Source organism: Oncorhynchus masou, chromosome 9 (assembly GCF_036934945.1).
Source record: "Oncorhynchus masou masou isolate Uvic2021 chromosome 9, UVic_Omas_1.1, whole genome shotgun sequence".
NCBI classification, from domain to species: domain Eukaryota; kingdom Metazoa; phylum Chordata; class Actinopteri; order Salmoniformes; family Salmonidae; genus Oncorhynchus; species Oncorhynchus masou.
In genome coordinates, this window is record NC_088220.1 from 12,162,712 (window position 1) to 12,180,138 (window position 17,427).

Consider the following 17,427-nt stretch of genomic DNA (forward strand, 5'->3'; position numbering starts at 1 on the left):
ACTTAAAAGTTCATGTTTATACACATACATTTATGTAAGATTTCATACTATAAATTAAGATTCATACATTTATGCGTATTCAATTCTATTACAATGACACAGTACTTTGAGAGAATTTAAAAAGTGTTGACAGTTTGATGAATATCATAATTTCTATCCAAATAGTTCAGTGTCTATATAAAGACGCATCAGTCATGTTTCATGATGGAACATTACACTTCGATTACATTACTGTCCCAATGTCAAGAGAATCTAAAGTTCTACTTCTTTACTCTTTTTACAACACTGGTGTCTCTTTAGATGTCCTGACTGACTGAAACTCTTCCCACACTGAGAGCAGTGAAACGGCTTCTCTCCTGTGTGAGTGAGCTGGTGTGTTCTGAGACTACCCCCTGTACTGAAACTCTTCCCACACTGAGAGCAGTGAAATGGCTTCTCTCCTGTGTGAGTGAGCTGGTGTGTTCTGAGATTACTCCCTGTACTGAAACTCTTCCCACACTGAGAGCAGTGAAATGGCTTCTCTCCTGTGTGAGTGAGCTGGTGTGTTCTGAGACTACCCCCTGTACTGAAACTCTTCCCACACTGAGAGCAGTGAAATGGCTTCTCTCCTGTGTGAGTGAGCTGGTGTGTTCTGAGATTACTCCCTGTACTGAAACTCTTCCCACACTGAGAGCAGTGAAATGGCTTCTCTCCTGTGTGAGTGCGCTGGTGTATCTTTAAGTCTCTTGACTGAATGAAACTCTTCCCACACTGAGAGCAGTGAAACGGCTTCTCTCCTGTGTGAGTGAGCTGGTGTGTTCTGAGATGATCCCCTCTACTGAAACTCTTCCCACACTGAGAGCAGTGAAATGGCTTCTCTCCTGTGTGAGTGCGCTGGTGTATCTTTAAGTCACTTGACTGACTGAAACTCTTCCCACACTGAGAGCAGTGAAATGGCTTCTCTCCTGTGTGAGTGAGCTGGTGTGTTCTGAGACTACCCCCTGTACTGAAACTCTTCCCACACTGGGAGCAGTGAAATGGCTTCTCTCCTGTGTGAGTGAGCTGGTGTGTTCTGAGACTACCCCCTGTACTGAAACTCTTCCCACACTGAGAGCAGTGAAATGGCTTCTCTCCTGTGTGAGTGCGCTGGTGTGTTCTGAGACTACTCCCTGTACTGAAACTCTTCCCACACTGGGAGCAGTGGTTTGATCGTGGCTTGTCCATCTCGCTCTGTTTCCTGGTGGGAGCTGGGTTGGAGGAACTTGAGGTGGTTCCATGGTGCTGTGTTGAGTTGCTGGAGGACATGAGATTCTCTGATCTGATCTCTCCACTCCTCAACAGTCTGACATACTCATCATGGTGACTTCTCTTTATGTGCTTGTGGAGGAAGATCTGAGAGGTGAAGGAGAACGGACAGCCAGAGCACGAGAAGATCTGGACCTGGGACGACTCAGCATTCACATCTGAGAGAGATGAAGGAGAGAAAGAAAGAAGAGAAATCAAGATCACAAGGTGCATGATCATTATTGTTCCAGACAACTTGACATGAACAGAGAAAACTCAGGACCAGTATGATAATACACCACAGAAATCATATTTAAAATCAATGAGTTTCAATTGAGAAATTAGTAATAGTAAGGGCAGAGAGAGAGGGATGAAGAGGGGAGGAAGAGAGGAGAAATGACCTTTAGCAGAGCTCTTTTTGTCCCAGAGGTAGTCGAAGACAATGCCCAGGTCTCTGGCGTACTCCTCTCCGTACCAAACCAACAGCTCCTCTCCAACAGCTATGGGCTTACAGCAGCGGTACAGAATCCCTCCTCTGTACTGGAAGGACACCAGATTCTGCTCTTCTTCACGACGAGCACAGTTCACATACCTGAGAAGAGAGAGGGAGAGACAGAGAAAGAGAGAGCAGTCGGGGGTTAATTATGTACAAGAGATTGAGGTCTTCAATTGTCAAATAGAAACAGGTAGGTGCAGTGGTTCCTCGCAATGGCGGAATGACGCAATTTACCACAATCTGCCACTAAGTGTTGCGGCATAAAGCTCAAAACTTTTAATTGAGGAACCACTGTAGATACAGAGAGAAACAGAAGGAGGAAGAGGACTGTGAGACTTCCTCTGTACTTCAGTGTTGCTCACCTCATCCAGTTGGAGTGAGTGTCTCTCCCAGCATCGATGTAGTCGTCCCAGTGTCTGCTCTTGTTGATCTGAGGAAAACAACTATTCATATTTAGTTTATTTTTTACCCCTTTTTCTCCCCAATTTCATGGTATCCAATTGTTTAAGTAGCTACTATCTTGTCTCATCGCTACACACACACACACACACACACTTCTCTCACCACCCAGGAGTAGCCACTCTCCATGGCTTGTTCCTTGTCTGTGATCTCTCCTTCATAAGGTCCATAGTGGGCTCCTGCAGGCACAGTGTTTCCATGGTTGAAAACCCCCAGTCCTGCTTCAGGGATGCTTGATGTCCTGATCTCCAGGCCGGACGGGAGGGTGAGTCTGGCCCTGTCAGAGGTTCCTAGAGGGGCAGGGATGTCCGGGACGAAGAGGGGAGGACCATGGACCCCACACTCCTCCATGAAGAAAGACTTGCAGTCCTCACAGTCTGGGAGAGAGAAAGAAAAACAGAACATGTTAAACGTCCAGTTATTATGATGATGATGAAGACATGCATTCAAAATGTTTAAAAAAAACAACTAGGTTGAGTGAAAGAGAGCACACAAAAAACTATTCATACCTCAGCTTAAACATCAGCGCCACAGGTAAGCTGTGAACGATCTGAGAGACAAGGCAAGAAGGGTCTTCTACGCCATCAAAAGGAACATAAAATTTGACAGACCAATTAGGATCTGGCTAAAAATACTTGAATCAGTTATAGAACCCATTGCCCTTTATGGTTGTGAGGTCTGGGGTCTGCTCACCAACCATAATTTCACAAAATGGGACAAAGACCAAATTGAGACTCTGCACGCAGAATTCTGCAAAAAAAAATATACAACGTAAAATACCAAATAATGCAAAAGAGAATTAAGCCGATACCCGCTAATTATCAAAATCCAGAAAAGAGGCATTCAATACCACAACCACCTACAGAGATGAACCCTAAGCAAGCTGGTCCTAGGGCTCTGTTCACAAACACAATTGTATTTTTATTTAACTAGGCAAGTCAGTTAAGAACAAATTCTTATTTACAATGATGCCTCCCGGGGAACAGTTAACTGCCTTGTTCAGGGGGAGAACAACATATTTTTACCTTGTCAGCTCAGGGATTCGATCCAGCAACCATTCAGTTACTGGCCCAATGCTCTAACCACTAGGCTACCTGCTGCCTGAAAAACAGACCCCATAGAGCCCCAGGACAGCAACACAATTAGACCCAACCAAATCATGAGTAAACAAAAATATAATTACTTGACACATTGGAAATGATTAACAAATAAACAGAGCAAACTAGAATGCTATTTGGCCCTAAACAGAGAGTACACAGCGGCAGAATACCTGACCACTGTGACTGACCCAAACTTAAGGAAAGCTTTGACTATGTACAGACTCAGTGAGCATAGCCTTGCTATTGAGAAAGGCCGCCGTAGGCAGACATGGCTCTCAAAAGAAGACAGGCTATGTTCACACTGCCCACAAAATGAGGTGGAAACTGAGCTGCACTTCCTAACCCCCTGCCCAATGTATGACCATATTAGAGATACATATTTCCCTCAGATTACACAGATCCACAAATAATTCCAAAACAAATCAAATTTTGATAAACTCCCATATCTACTGGGTGAAATACCAAAGTGTGACATCACAGAGGCTTCAGCAAGATTTGTGACCTGTTGCCACAAGAAAAGGGCAACCAGTGAAGAACAAACACCATTGTAAATACAACTAGGATGTTGACCGATTAATCGAAATGGCCGATTAATTAGGGCTGATTTCAAGTTTTCATAACAATCGGAAATCTGTCTTTTTTTATACCTTTTATTTAACTAGTCAAGTCAGCTAAGAACACATTCTTATTTACGATGACGGCCTAGGAACGGTGGGTTAACTGCCTTGTTCAGGGGCAGAACGACAGATTTTCACCTTGTCAGCTCGGGGGATCCAATCTTGCAACCTTACAGTTAACTAGTCCAATGCTCTAACCACCTCCCTCTCGTTGCATTCCACGAGGAGCCTGCCTGTTACACAAATGCAGGCAGTTAACCCACTGTTCCTAGGCCGTCATTGAAAATAAGAATTTGTTCTTAACTGACCTGCCTGGTTAAATAAAAGTAAAATAAAATAAAAAATAAATAAAATCATAATCACTAGTTAACTACACATGGTTGATGATATTACTCGTTTATCTAGCGTGTCCTGCGTTGCATATAATCGATTCAACGCTGGGGGATGATTTAACAAAAGTGCATTTGCAAAAAAAGCACAATCGTTGGACCACTGTACCTAACCATAAACACCAATGCATTTCTTAAAATAAATACACAGAAGTATATATTTTTAAACCTGCATATTTAGCTAAAAGAAATCCAGGTTAGCAGGCAATATTAACCAGGTGAAATTGTGTTATTTCTCTTGCGTTCATTGCACGCAGAGTCAGTGTATATGCAACATTTACTGCTGCCTAATTTGCCAGAATTTTATGTAATTATGGCATAACATTGAAGGTTGTGCAATGTAACAAGAATATTTAGACTTAGGGATGCCACCCATTAGATAAAATACGTAACGGTTACGTATTTCACTGAAAGAATAAATGTTTTGTTTTCGAAATGATAGCTTCCGGATTCGATCATATTAATGACAAAAGGCTCATATTTCTGTGTGTTATTATGTAATTAAGTCTATGATTTGATAGAGCAGTCTGACTGAGCAGCAGCAGGCTCGTAAGCATCCATTCAAACAGCACTTTCGTATGTTTTGCCAACAGCTCTTCGCAAGCACAGCGCTGTGTATGGCTTCAAGCCTATCAGCCTAATGGCTGGTGTAACCAATGTGAAATGGCTAGCTAGTTAGCTGGGTGTGCGCTAATAGCGTTTCAAACGTCACTTGCTCTGAGACTTGGAGTAGTTATTCCCCTTGCTCTGCAAGGGCCGCGGCTTTTGTGGAGCGATGGGTAACGCTGCTTTGAGTGTGGCTGTTGTCGATGTGTTCCTGGTTCAAGCCCAGGTTGGAGCGAGGAGAGGGACAGAAGCTATACTGTTACACTGGCAATACTATAATGCCTATAAGAACATCCAATAGTCAGGTATATGAAATACAAATGGTATAGAGATAAATAGTCCTATAAATACTATATTAACTTCAACCTAAAACCTCTTACCTTGGAATATTGAAGTCTCATGTTAAAAGGAACCACCAGCTTTCATATGTTCTCATGTTCTGAGCAAGGAACTGAAACGTTAGCTTTTTTACATGGCACATATTGCACTTTTACTTTCTTCTCCAACACTTTGTTTTTGCATCATTTAAACCAAATTGAACATGCTTCATTATTTATTTGAGGCTAAATTGATTTTTATTGATGTATTATATTAAGTTAAAATAAGTGTTGTAATTGTCATTAAAAATCGTCCGATTAATCGGTATCGGCTTTTTTGGTCCTCCAATAAATCGGTATCGGCGTGGAAAAAGCATAATCGGTCGACCTCTAAATACACCCATATTTATGCTTATTTATTTTCCCTTTGGTACTTTAACTATTTGCACATCATTACAACACTGTATATATACATACTATGACATTTGAAATGTCTTTATTCCGAGAGAGAGCTAGAAAGCGATAGATACACAGAGAGAGACAGAGAGAGGTAATGACTCACAGAGGTAGTGATCATCTTTGGGGACCTCCTCCTCTGTGTAAGTGATTCTTGGTCTGTCTCTCAGATTTCTGCTGCGCGTGTATGTGTTCAGCTCTGCTTTCTGCCTTTCCAGCCACTCTCTCTTAGACGGGCCTGGTACAAACACAAAATAAGCTATTTTCTCTGAAGCCAAATGAAACAAACAGGTTTTAAATCACCATCTCAAACTCTAACAGTCTATTCTTGTCTGTCTCTGTTACCTGAGGTTGATGGTTTGGGGTGCAACAAATGAGCCCCTTGCTGTGTGGAACTCCCTGCCTCCCCTCCACTGGTGCTGGGGGTCGCTTCACTCTGACCCTCCTGGAAAAAGACAAGAGGAGAGTTCAAACTGACCACTTGGTCTGTGTGGCATCATGACCTTTGATTTGAAACAACATGAATTAATATATATTGTGTGTTGTGTTATGTGTATGACAGTAACACACACCATGGCTCCTAGCCCCTCCTGTACTCCACTGTGGGTGTCTGCTGGGCTGCCGTCTCTGAGGAAGGCCACTTCTTCTTCTGTCAGCTCCTCAATTAATGGCTGGGCGGGTTCTGTCCCCATATTACTGGGTCCTGCCTCCTCGCCACTGGGGGGCTGCTGAGGATCAAAGGAGAGGGGTGGGGGGGGGGACAGAGCGTTATATGACAAATATGACAATGAACAGACAAGAGTTGTCAGCCCTCTTTATCTACAGTAGAGCAATTACATACCGAACATGATACACATGTTCAATTCAGGGCTGTAACACAACAAAATATGGAATAAGTCAAGGGGTATGAATACTTTCTGAAGACACTTTATAACCATAATTTAATTAATTGGTTCACACTTCACAGCTCCAGTCATTGAGAGGACTAGTATCTGCTAGCGTAGTGAAGAGAAACAAAAACTCACAAGATGTATTACATGCACCTGTGCAGGTGTTTAAAAAAAAGTTACCTGTACTGTAAGTGTAGCAGGTGTGGCAGGTTTGTCAGGCTGAGGGACTCCCTGAGATGCTGCTGGTCTCCTGGTTGGGCGTCGGAAGCTCCGGGATGCTGTGGGGAAAGATCAGAAAATGAAAATAAGTCCTACCTAGCTACTAACAGACCTCTTCTATTAGGAACGTTCAGCCTGCTGCACAAACCTTAACCTAGAGCGCCTGGTTAAATTGTCTTTAGGACCATTTTTTTAAAATTCATCTCTAAAATGGTTAAACTAATGAGAAATATATGTGATTATATAAAAAAAATCTGTGAGTTTGCTTAATTTACTATCATCCTAACTTAAGATATTTAATTATGTGAATTAATGTATTTTACACTACTTTCCATGAAGTGGACAGTATGTGTTACTACTTTAAACAACCCCATGTTTTGAATGCATCGAATTGGGGGGAAATAACCTCCCTTTGACCTCAGATTGATGATTTCAGGATAAAAGTTTATAGTCAAAATGGCACAGAATGGATTAATTACTTTATTTACATACGTTTTCAGACCCTATGAGACTTGAAGGTGCATCCTGTTTCCATTGATCAGCCTTGAGATCTTTCTACAACTTGATTGGAGTCCACCTGTGGTAAATTCAATTGATTGGACATGATTTGGAAAGAAACACACCTGTCTATATAAGGTCCCACAGTTGACAGTGCATGTCAGAGCAAAAACCCAAGCTATGAGGTGGAAGGAATTGTCCGTAGAGCTCCAAGACAAGATTGTGTCGAGGCACAGATCTGGGGAAGGGGAAAAAAATGTCTGCAGCATTGAAGGTCCCCAAGAACAGTGGCCTCCATCATTCTTAAATGCAAGGAGTTTGGAACCATCAAGACTCTGGCCGCCCGGCCAAACTGAACAATCGGGGGAGAAGGGCCTTGGTCGGGGAGGTGACCAAGAACCCGATGGTCACTCTGACAAAGCTCTAGAGTTCTGCTGTGGAGATGGGAGAACCTTCCAACAGTACAACTATCTCTGCAGCACTCCACCAATCAGGCCTTTATGGTAGAGTGGCCAAACAGAAGCCACTCCTCAAAAAATGGCACATGACAGCCTGCTTGGAGTTTTCCAAAAGGCACCTAAAGGACTCCGACAATGAGAAACAAGATTCTCTGGTCTGATGATACCAAGATGGAACTCTTTGGCCTGAATGCCAAGTGTCACGTCTGGAGGAAACCTGGCACCATCCCTACGGTGAAGCAGGGTGGTGGCAGCATCATGCTGTGGGGATGTTTTTCAGCAGCAGGGACTGGGAGACTAGTCTGGATTGAGGGAAAGATGAATAGAGAAAATTACAGAGAGATCCTTGATGAAAACCTGCTCCAGAGCACTCAGGACCTCAGACTGGGGCGATGGTTCACCTTCCAACAGAACAACAACCCTAAACACACAGCCAAGACAATGCAGGAGTGGCTTAAGGACAAGTCTCTGGAAAATAGCTGTGCAGCGACGCTCCCCATCCAACCTGACAGAGCTTGAGATAATCTACAGAGAAGAATGGGAGAAACTCCCCAAATACAGGTGTGCCACGCTTGTAGCTTTATACCCAAGAAGACTTGAGGCTGTAGTTGCTGCCAAAGGTTTTTCAACAAAGTACTGAGTAAAGGGTCTGAATACATATGTAAATGTGATATTTCAGTTTTTATTATTTTTTAATAAATTTGCAAAAATGAATAAAAACCTGTTTTTGCTTTGTCATTATGGGTTATTGTGTGTAGATTGATGAGGGGGAAAAATACATTTAATCAATTTTAGAATAAGGCTGTGATAAACAAAATGTGGAAAAAGTTAAGGGGTCTTTACGAATGCCCTGTACACAATATTCCTATTTGTTTTTTGAGCTGTGTTAGATGTAACAGGACATACAACCTGATAATCGATGAGTGATAAGATACTCTTTCTGTTTTGGCGATCCCGTATAAAAATGAAGCACTCCAAAATGTAAAAGAATGTGTTCTGCAGGTTGTCCTCTAATATGATACGTCTTACAACATCCTCGTTTACTACTACAGCTATACCTGGTGGGCATCTCTCCAGTCGAGGGGTCCACTCATCCTCCTCTGAGTCGCTGGGTGCAAAAAGCGGAGCAGTGTTCAACAATTTAGGCCTGCTTCTCCTCATAAACGCAGGTACTGGGGAGTTCAGCCCTGAGGGACACATTAGCACACACAGTAGATTCTCTGATCAATACAACACACAGTAGAGAGAGAGGTGTAGAACAGTTTTGCGGGGACCAGCAAGGTCTGAGCAGAAATGTTGATGTTTTACAGTAAATTTCCTATAATTCTAAAAAACAAATGCCAGGGCTTTATTGTGTTCATATTCATATGCTATAAGGGGCGGGGGGTAACCTCCAGGGTATTTTGGAGGGATGAGGCCCTAAGAGAAACCACGCCTTGCGGGAGCTGCTGGTTGGGTATGTGGTATGCCAGTGAGTGGAGACATGGCACAATACAACACAAAGGCAGAGAGACTCCGCTATGACAGGAGTTTAAAATAAACGAAAGTAATACTGATAAATGTCAAATGTCCTTTTGTCTCTATTCAAATCTCGGACACTTACCTATAGTAAGCATAGCCAGGTGGTTCCTCTTCAAGTTTCTGTACCGCACTTTCTCACATTTCACGAGATGGGTCCATTCCATCTTTGAGAAATAGGTCTTCAAATCATGGAAATCATCCTAGTGCGAGTCCACAGGTGTATGACATTGGCCCAGGTATAAATGCCACAAGCAGGAATCACCTGAACATCTCAGATAGCTACATAGCTCGATAGGTGGCTAAATGTTATAATATTAGTAACGTTAAGTTACCTCTCCATCATCAGTATCTTTGATTATGCCAGTTAGTTACCGTTAGCTGATAGGATAGCTAGGCATTTTTCAACTCACCTCATCCGAAGAACTCATCCTTGCCTGTTGTTGAGGTCCCTGAAGTCTTTTGACCCTGAACTTGTAGCTACAGTAACTTATTGCTAGTCAAATTCGAAATATAGGAAAATTGTTAGATAATATCATTATCAACTGTTAATTTGTCAGCAAGTTGCTAATTTAACTATTTTGGTAAACTAGCTCAAGTTAGCGTTACCCTTTTAGCTAGATAGCTACCACTAGCTATACATTTATTTCAGTACAGTAACGTTGAAGTAGCTAGCTAATTTAGCACTGGCGAACTTGTTGATGGTAATTTAGCTTTCTACATTACCGAGCTAAAAAATTATTCTAAATATAGCCGATAAAATAGCAATGTTGTACAATGTTGAGCCTGTTATTCTTGTTAGCTAGCTAAATTACCTGCCTTTTGAAACCGTTGTTTGGGGAAAACTTTAAACTGAGGTAAATTGTGAGAGCAACTGAGCACGAGAACTTCTGGCGCCAAACATACAACCGCGCGAAAGAAGGTGGAAAATCACTGCCTGAACTCCCTCTGCCCAGGTTTCCCTGGTGCTGCACGACGCCGGGATTTCTGGAGTCGACTCCGACTTCTGTTGTTGGATTCATTAGAGTCGACTCTGGCTTCTGTGGTTACATTCATTGGAGTCGACTCTTGTTCGACTCCCAGAACACGCTGAAGCGGATGTGTACGCACAACCAACCTAATATTGCAGAGTCCGACTAGGAATACTGCGTTTACGTTCTAGAGGACTGGCATGGTGCATGATGCTGACCATTTGCCTATAAATTGCGTATTTTGTTTGAATATAGACGGTAAAATGTAGGAACTATAATTTTTCAGTGATATTTCTACTGTGCTCTGCTTTGACGGATCCCATGAGATGATGCTGTGATTAACCTATTATCTGCTATGTTTATAGCCCTATTCGGACGGATATTACTAGAGACGTTGGTTTTGCAATTATTATCCAAGCATGTGCGTTATTCCAGATAATTTTCACACAGTATTAGTTTTCCAAACTGCCCCCTGTAATTCTTAATTTGTTGTTATTCAAATCAAATTGTATTGGTCACATACACATTTAGCAATGTTATTGTGGGTGTAGCGAAATGCTTGTGTTCCTACCACCAACAATTGAATTGACTCCTATTGATAGCCCCTACTTTAGTGAACTTGAGTGAGACATTGCAGCCAAGATATTGCGAAATACAGCATTGCATATAGCCTACCTCTTTTGAACTACCGATGCACTGTCCCGACTGCCTTGTGGCCGAGATGCCTACAAATTCCTGGCTATGCCCCTTACATCTCTCATGCTAGCTTGCTTTGCTCTTCCTTTGTTGTAAAATGCAAGAGTTTGTGTTCTCTAAATAGACTACAGAAAATTGTTTCCTTCCTAGTGGAATCGAAGCTTGACACCCAGAAATGGGAGTCTAGGAATCTATTATTTTGGATTCAAGACTCCCCACCTCTAGTTGCAACTTGCCAGTGTTGCTGTTGTTGCTGTCCATGGCGCTGACAGTCCAGCCCGTATGTCTCTTCATTATCTGATAGAGCTCAACGGTTGACTGTTTCTAGGTAGAATTATTAGCTGTACCCACAATGGTCTAAAATAGGTTTCTGAAATGAATGACTATTCAGACATAAATCCATTGCTTTTAGGCTACAGACTACTGGACAGATGTTATTGCACCAAGACCTAGGGGAGGGAAAGGGGATACCTGGTCCATTGCAAGACTGAACTCATTCAACCAAAATGTGTTTTTTCCCAACTCTGAATCAGAGAGGTGAGAGGACTGCTTTAATGGATGTAATTGGCACACCAGGAGCAGTTGTTAACTGTCATGTTCAAGGGAAGAACAGCAGAAAGTGATGAATTATAGGCCTGTATCTATCCTCTGTGTAACATCAAAGATCCTGGAGAGAATTGTCCACGAGCAAATGTATGAATATGTTGACAAACAGGGCCTAATGTCGGGTTTTAGAAAAACATACTCCACTGATTCATGTCTACTTTACTTGACTGACTTCATCAGGAAAGAGATTGATGAGGGAAATCTGTGTGGAATGCTACTGCTTGACCTACAGAAGGCCTTTGATACAGTTAACCACTGTCTCTTAATCTCCAAACTGGAGGCACTGGGGTTAAGCTACAGAAGGCCTTTGATACAGTTAACCACTGTCTCCTAATCTCCAAACTGGAGGCACTGGGGTTAAGCTACAGAAGGCCTTTGATACAGTTAACCACTGTCTCCTAATCTCCAAACTGGAGGCACTGGGGTTAAGCTACAGAAGGCCTTTGATACAGTTAACCACTGTCTCCTAATCTCCAAACTGGAGGCACTGGGGTTAAGCTACAGAAGGCCTTTGATACAGTTAACCACTGTCTCCTAATCTCCAAACTGGAGGCACTGGGGTTAAGCTACAGAAGGCCTTTGATACAGTTAACCACTGTCTCCTAATCTCCAAACTGGAGGCACTGGGGTTAAGATACAGAAGGCCTTTGATACTGTTAACCACTGTCTCCTAATCTCCAAACTGGAGGCACTGGGGTTAAGCTACAGAAGGCCTTTGATACAGTTAACCACTGTCTCCTAATCTCCAAACTGGAGGCACTGGGGTTAAGCTACAGAAGGCCTTTGATACAGTTAACCACTGTCTCCTAATCTCCAAACTGGAGGCACTGGGGTTAAGATACAGAAGGCCTTTGATACTGTTAACCACTGTCTCCTAATCTCCAAACTGGAGGCACTGGGGTTAAGGTACAGAAGGCCTTTGATACAGTTCACCACTGTCTCCTAATCTCCAAACTGGAGGCACTGGGGTTAAACTACAGAAGGCCTTTGATACAGTTCACCACTGTCTCCTAATCTCCAAACTGGAGGCACTGGGGTTAAACTACAGAAGGCCTTTGATACAGTTAACCACTGTCTCCTAATCTCCAAACTGGAGGCACTGGGGTTAAGGTACAGAAGGCCTTTGATACAGTTCACCACTGTCTCCTAATCTCCAAACTGGAGGCACTGGGGTTAAGCTACAGAAGGCCTTTGATACTGTTAACCACTGTCTCCTAATCTCCAAACTGGAGGCACTGGGGTTAAGCTACAGAAGGCATTTGATACTGTAGTGGCTTCCTTTCATAGCCACTGCCCAAGCCTGAAGCGGGGTTGTTTGGTACGCATACAGTCCACACTCAAGGTTTCCAAACGGCCAAACATTCAATGACATCCAGGGATATGGTGCAACAAAAATGTTTATTCTTCTTATATCTAACAAATAAATGATTATCCAATCAACTTAAAGCATAGAATACTTGATATGGAAAATACATATTATGACCTGTCTGTATGGTCAAAAAACTATACCGCTCCCGCATCTAGCAAGGACTCCCTCTCCCAAAGGCCCAACTTCCTGCCTTTATCCTAACACACTTACCACAATACAATGAATAGGCAAGAGGGGGGGCCAAAAACTGAGTTACACAAACAACAAATTAATATATCTCAAATCAGGTAAATATAAATCATAATGGTACGTACCTAATATTTCATCATTTACATTAATATTTAATATATTTACACAAATATACATGGAGCTCCATGTGTTCAGTCTTTTACACAAATATGTCCAAATCGGCTCTACCATACAGGCCCCTAATTGTTGACTGCACTGAATGCACAACAATTACTTAATATTCAAACATAGAGCCAATACACAAAACATTCTATACCAGAGCACTATTACAGTTGATAGCTATATACAAATATACAAGGTGCCATATAGGAAAATAGTCCATAGATCTCAGTCTGAGTTGAAGTGTAAAGGTGTTCAACTTCCATAAATGTCAAGAGTTTGACGTCCAAAAATGTATGACATCAAAGAATGTAAGAGTACGACATCAACGAATCAGAGGTGCACGTGATTCTAAGATGGAGCCCTGTGTGTGTGTGTGTTTCACTCAGTCGCCTCAAGGAGCAGACAGAGTTTATTGATAGGTCTCTGTAAGATATTGGTCTTAGTCTTAACCATGACGCTCCGGACAAGTCATTTGGCCCCTGGTAAAGCCTCCACCACACGCCCCATTAGCCAAGAGTTCCTTGGGGCGGTGTCAACGACGATGACCACGAGGTCACCAGGACTGAAGTTTCTCTTAGTTTTGTTCCACTTGTTCCGCTCCTGCATAAGTGGAAGATACTCCCTGATCCATCTCTTCCAGAAGAGGTCAGTGATATATTGTACTTGCTTCCATCTCCTTCTTGTGTATAGGTTGCTTCTCTGGAATAGTCCTGGTGGCAGGACTGGCTTAGCTTTCAGATGAAGCAGATGGTTCGGAGTCAGGGGTTCTAGATCATTAGGGGCATTTGTTACAGTAGTGATTGGTCTGTCGTTCATAATCGCCTCAACTTCACACAAGGCTGTCTGCAAAGCCTCATCATCCAGGACTTACTCTTTAAGGACTGAATAGAGGATCTTTTTCACCAGTCGGATCAACCTATCCCATACCCTCCCATGATGGGCTCCCGAGGGAGGGTTGAATGACCATGTCACTCCTTCCTTCAGTAATTAATTTTGAATCTTGCTGTGATCCAGTTCTTTCATAGCTTCTCCTCGCTCTCTGTGTGTTCCAACAAAGTTGGTGCCATTGTCTGTTCTGATACTTGTTACTGGGCCCTTTCGACAGATGAACCTGCGCAGGGCATTGATGCAGGAATCAGTATCCAGATAACTAGCAACTTCTAGATGGACAGCTCGACTCACAAGGCAAGTAAAGATCACACCATACCGCTTCACATGAACGTGGCCTCGCTTCACCTCTATGGGGCCGAAGTAATCTATGCCCACATGGGTGAAAGGCGGCAAATCAGGTGGCACCCGATCTTGTGGAAGGTCGGCCATCTTCTGTTCTCCAGCTCTAGCTTGCATCCGCCTGCAAAAGACACAGCTCTTAAGGATCTTCCTTGCTAAAGAGTTGGCACAGGGTATCCAATATCACTGGCGAAGTCTAGAAAGCATGTGACCTCTCCCAGAGTGGCCAACCTGCTCATGGATGTGGAGTAAGATCAGTCTAGAGATGTAGGAGTCTTTTGGCAGGATCATAGGATTCTTTAGTTCCGTAGGCATAGCAGCTTTGCTTAACCTTCCTCCTACTCTCGGAATGCCATTGTCAACAATTGGATCAAGCTTACAGATTGAGCCACTTCTCTTGGCACATTGTTTTCCTTTCACAACTAGTGCAATTTCTTGCTTAAAGTGCTGTCGTTGTTCAAATCGGATGATGACCTTTTCTGCTTCATCTAGGTCATCCACAGACAGACTTTCTTTTCCAAACGTCAGTTTGAAATTGTCAATTTGTTCCTTCAGTGAGTTTGTCAGACTCTGATCTGGATCAGTTTGAGAGAGAAATTTCCTTTTCTGGCTTAACTGTAGAAGACGATTCTTCAGTTTCAGCATCCAGGCAACTGCTTTCTTCAATCTGTTCCATGTTGAATAGGACTCAATCAATTTGCTGGTTGGACTCTTTTCTTCCACGCTTGTACTGTTTACGATTACGTCTTCCCTCACCTCTGGATCATCCGGAGGGATGGAGCTAAGCTCCTCGGTGACTTTCGGCCATTGAGTTTCTGGTTTCTCCAGGAATTCTGGTCCATTGCGCCATCTCTTTGAGTTCAGGAACATTTCAACATGTAATCCTCGAGGCATCATCGGATGGGTTGTGTTTGGAGTTCAAATACCTCCACTGTTTTGCTTTCGATAGGTCACGGATCATAGCAACCCTATTAGCCACAAAGGTATGGAATCTCTTGGTATCATTGCGGATGTATTTTAGCACAGACTGGCTGTCCGTCCAAAAAGTTGACTCCTCAAGTTCAATCTGGAGCTCCAACCTTAACATCCTGTCCACTCACACTGCCAATGTTGCTGCAGCAAGTTCCAGTCTGGGGATTGTCATCTGCTTGAGTGGAGTCACCCTTGATTTCCCCAGTAGGAATGCAATGTGAACCTTTTCCATACAGTTTATGAACCTAAGGTAGCTTGCCGTGCCATAACCTTGTTCACTTGCATCACCGAAGTGATGCAGCTGTGCCGTCTTGACTTGACCAAAGTTCTCAGGCATCATACACCTGTCTATCTGGAATCTGGAGAGCCGGTCCAGCTCTGAGAGCCATCTCTGCCATGAAATAGAGTGTTCTTCAGGGATGACTTCATCCCATCCACACTTTAGCTTGCAGAGCACTTGAAGAATTTGCTTTGCCTTTAATACAAATTGGGCGAGGAAACCTAATGGATCATAAATAGAGCTGACAGTTGAGAGAATTTTTTTTGTGTGAGGGCTATGGCTTGTTCTTCTGTGGCCACTGACTTGAGGCAGTCATCAACATAGAAGTTGGACTTGACTGTTTGAATCACCTCTTCATTGTACCCCTCACAGTTGTCTTCTGCAGTCTTTCGCAGTGCAAAGTTTGCACAACTTGGAGAGGATATAGCACCGAAAAGATGAACCTTCATTATGTACTCCTCCAATCTTTTGTTAGTATCACCGTCCGGCCACCATAGGAATCGCAGGAAGTCTAAGTAATCTTCATGGACACGTACTTGATGGAACATTCCTTCGATGTCTGCCATCATGGCAATGTACTCTTGCCAAAATCTTAGCAAGACTCCTATAAGCGTGTTTACCAGGTCAGGGCCTTGAAGGAGTTCACTGATAAGAGATGTACCTTTATAGGATGATGAACAGTCAAACACTACTCGTATCGTTATTTTGCGCTTATGGTGAACGCCATGGTGTGGTATGTACCATACCTTGCCTTTCTCTCTGAGGAGCTGTTCTTGTGGTACCTTCTCGGCGTAACCTTATGTTATCATCTCTTCCATTAAGCCTTTGTATTCTGCAGCATAACCTTTGTCCTTCTTGAACTTCCTGATAATATTTAGAGCCCGCTGCTTTGCCATGTCACGATTGTTTGGCAGGATTACATCTTTTTAACGAAAGGGCAACGGTAAGTAGTAGTGATGGTCTTTGAGGGTTATGGAGCTTGATACGATCTCCATAAACCTACGATCCTCAGCTGACATCTCACTTTTCTCTTCATACCCTCTCTCAGGGAAGTCATGGTTGTACTGATTTACAAGAAGAACCCCCAGGTCGGCCATTGAGATACAATTGTTAAGAGGACCGTTCATCACCCATCCAAAGAGGGTTTTAACTGCATACGGTCCGTTGCCTTGATTATTTATGAATTTCCAGGGTTCCATTGCCTTTGGAGCATTTACGCCAATCAGGAGTTCGACGTCGGTGTCAATTTCCTTCAACTGAACCTCTTTCAGGTATGGCCACCTTTTGAGGTCTTTCTGAGTGGGAATATTTTCTCTTGTCACTGGGATCTTATTTTGGGTGTAGACCTTTGGTAATGCAAGAAATGAGTCACCTTCCACATTGCCAATCTCTAATCCAGATATCTCAAAGCTCTTGGTAGGACTCTCCTGCCCCATTGTGCGTAGCAGAATTTCAGTCTCACAGCCTTTAGCTTGCAACTGCCTCATGAGTCTCTTCGTACAAAATGTTGCTGAGCTACCAGAATCGAGAAATGCATAGGTTAACGTAGACCTGCTTCCATTTGCCATCTTTACTTGAACTGGCACAATTGTAAGTGCACAATCTGTACCGGCCCCGGTATCTTCACCAGCTTCCAGTGAAACAAGAGCACTGCTGACAGTCTCCT

The 17,427-nt window shown here is 43.1% G+C and overlaps 1 protein-coding gene across 1 annotated transcript; it reads right to left on the reverse strand.

Moving 5' to 3' along the window:
* Window positions 1-296: 296 nt before the first annotated feature.
* LOC135544942 (histone-lysine N-methyltransferase PRDM9-like) lies at window positions 297-17,197 on the reverse strand. The gene is made up of 12 exons (XM_064972633.1): window positions 17,134-17,197; window positions 15,761-15,982; window positions 14,462-14,664; window positions 6,276-6,431; window positions 6,049-6,148; window positions 5,810-5,941; window positions 2,324-2,595; window positions 2,122-2,189; window positions 1,665-1,855; window positions 1,242-1,442; window positions 539-944; window positions 297-351 (listed from the first exon to the last, which is right to left on the reverse strand). The coding sequence occupies exons 1-12, from the start codon at window positions 17,195-17,197 to the stop codon at window positions 297-299; spliced, it is 2,070 nt and encodes a 689-aa protein (XP_064828705.1).
* Between the last annotated feature and the right edge of the window lie 230 nt (window positions 17,198-17,427).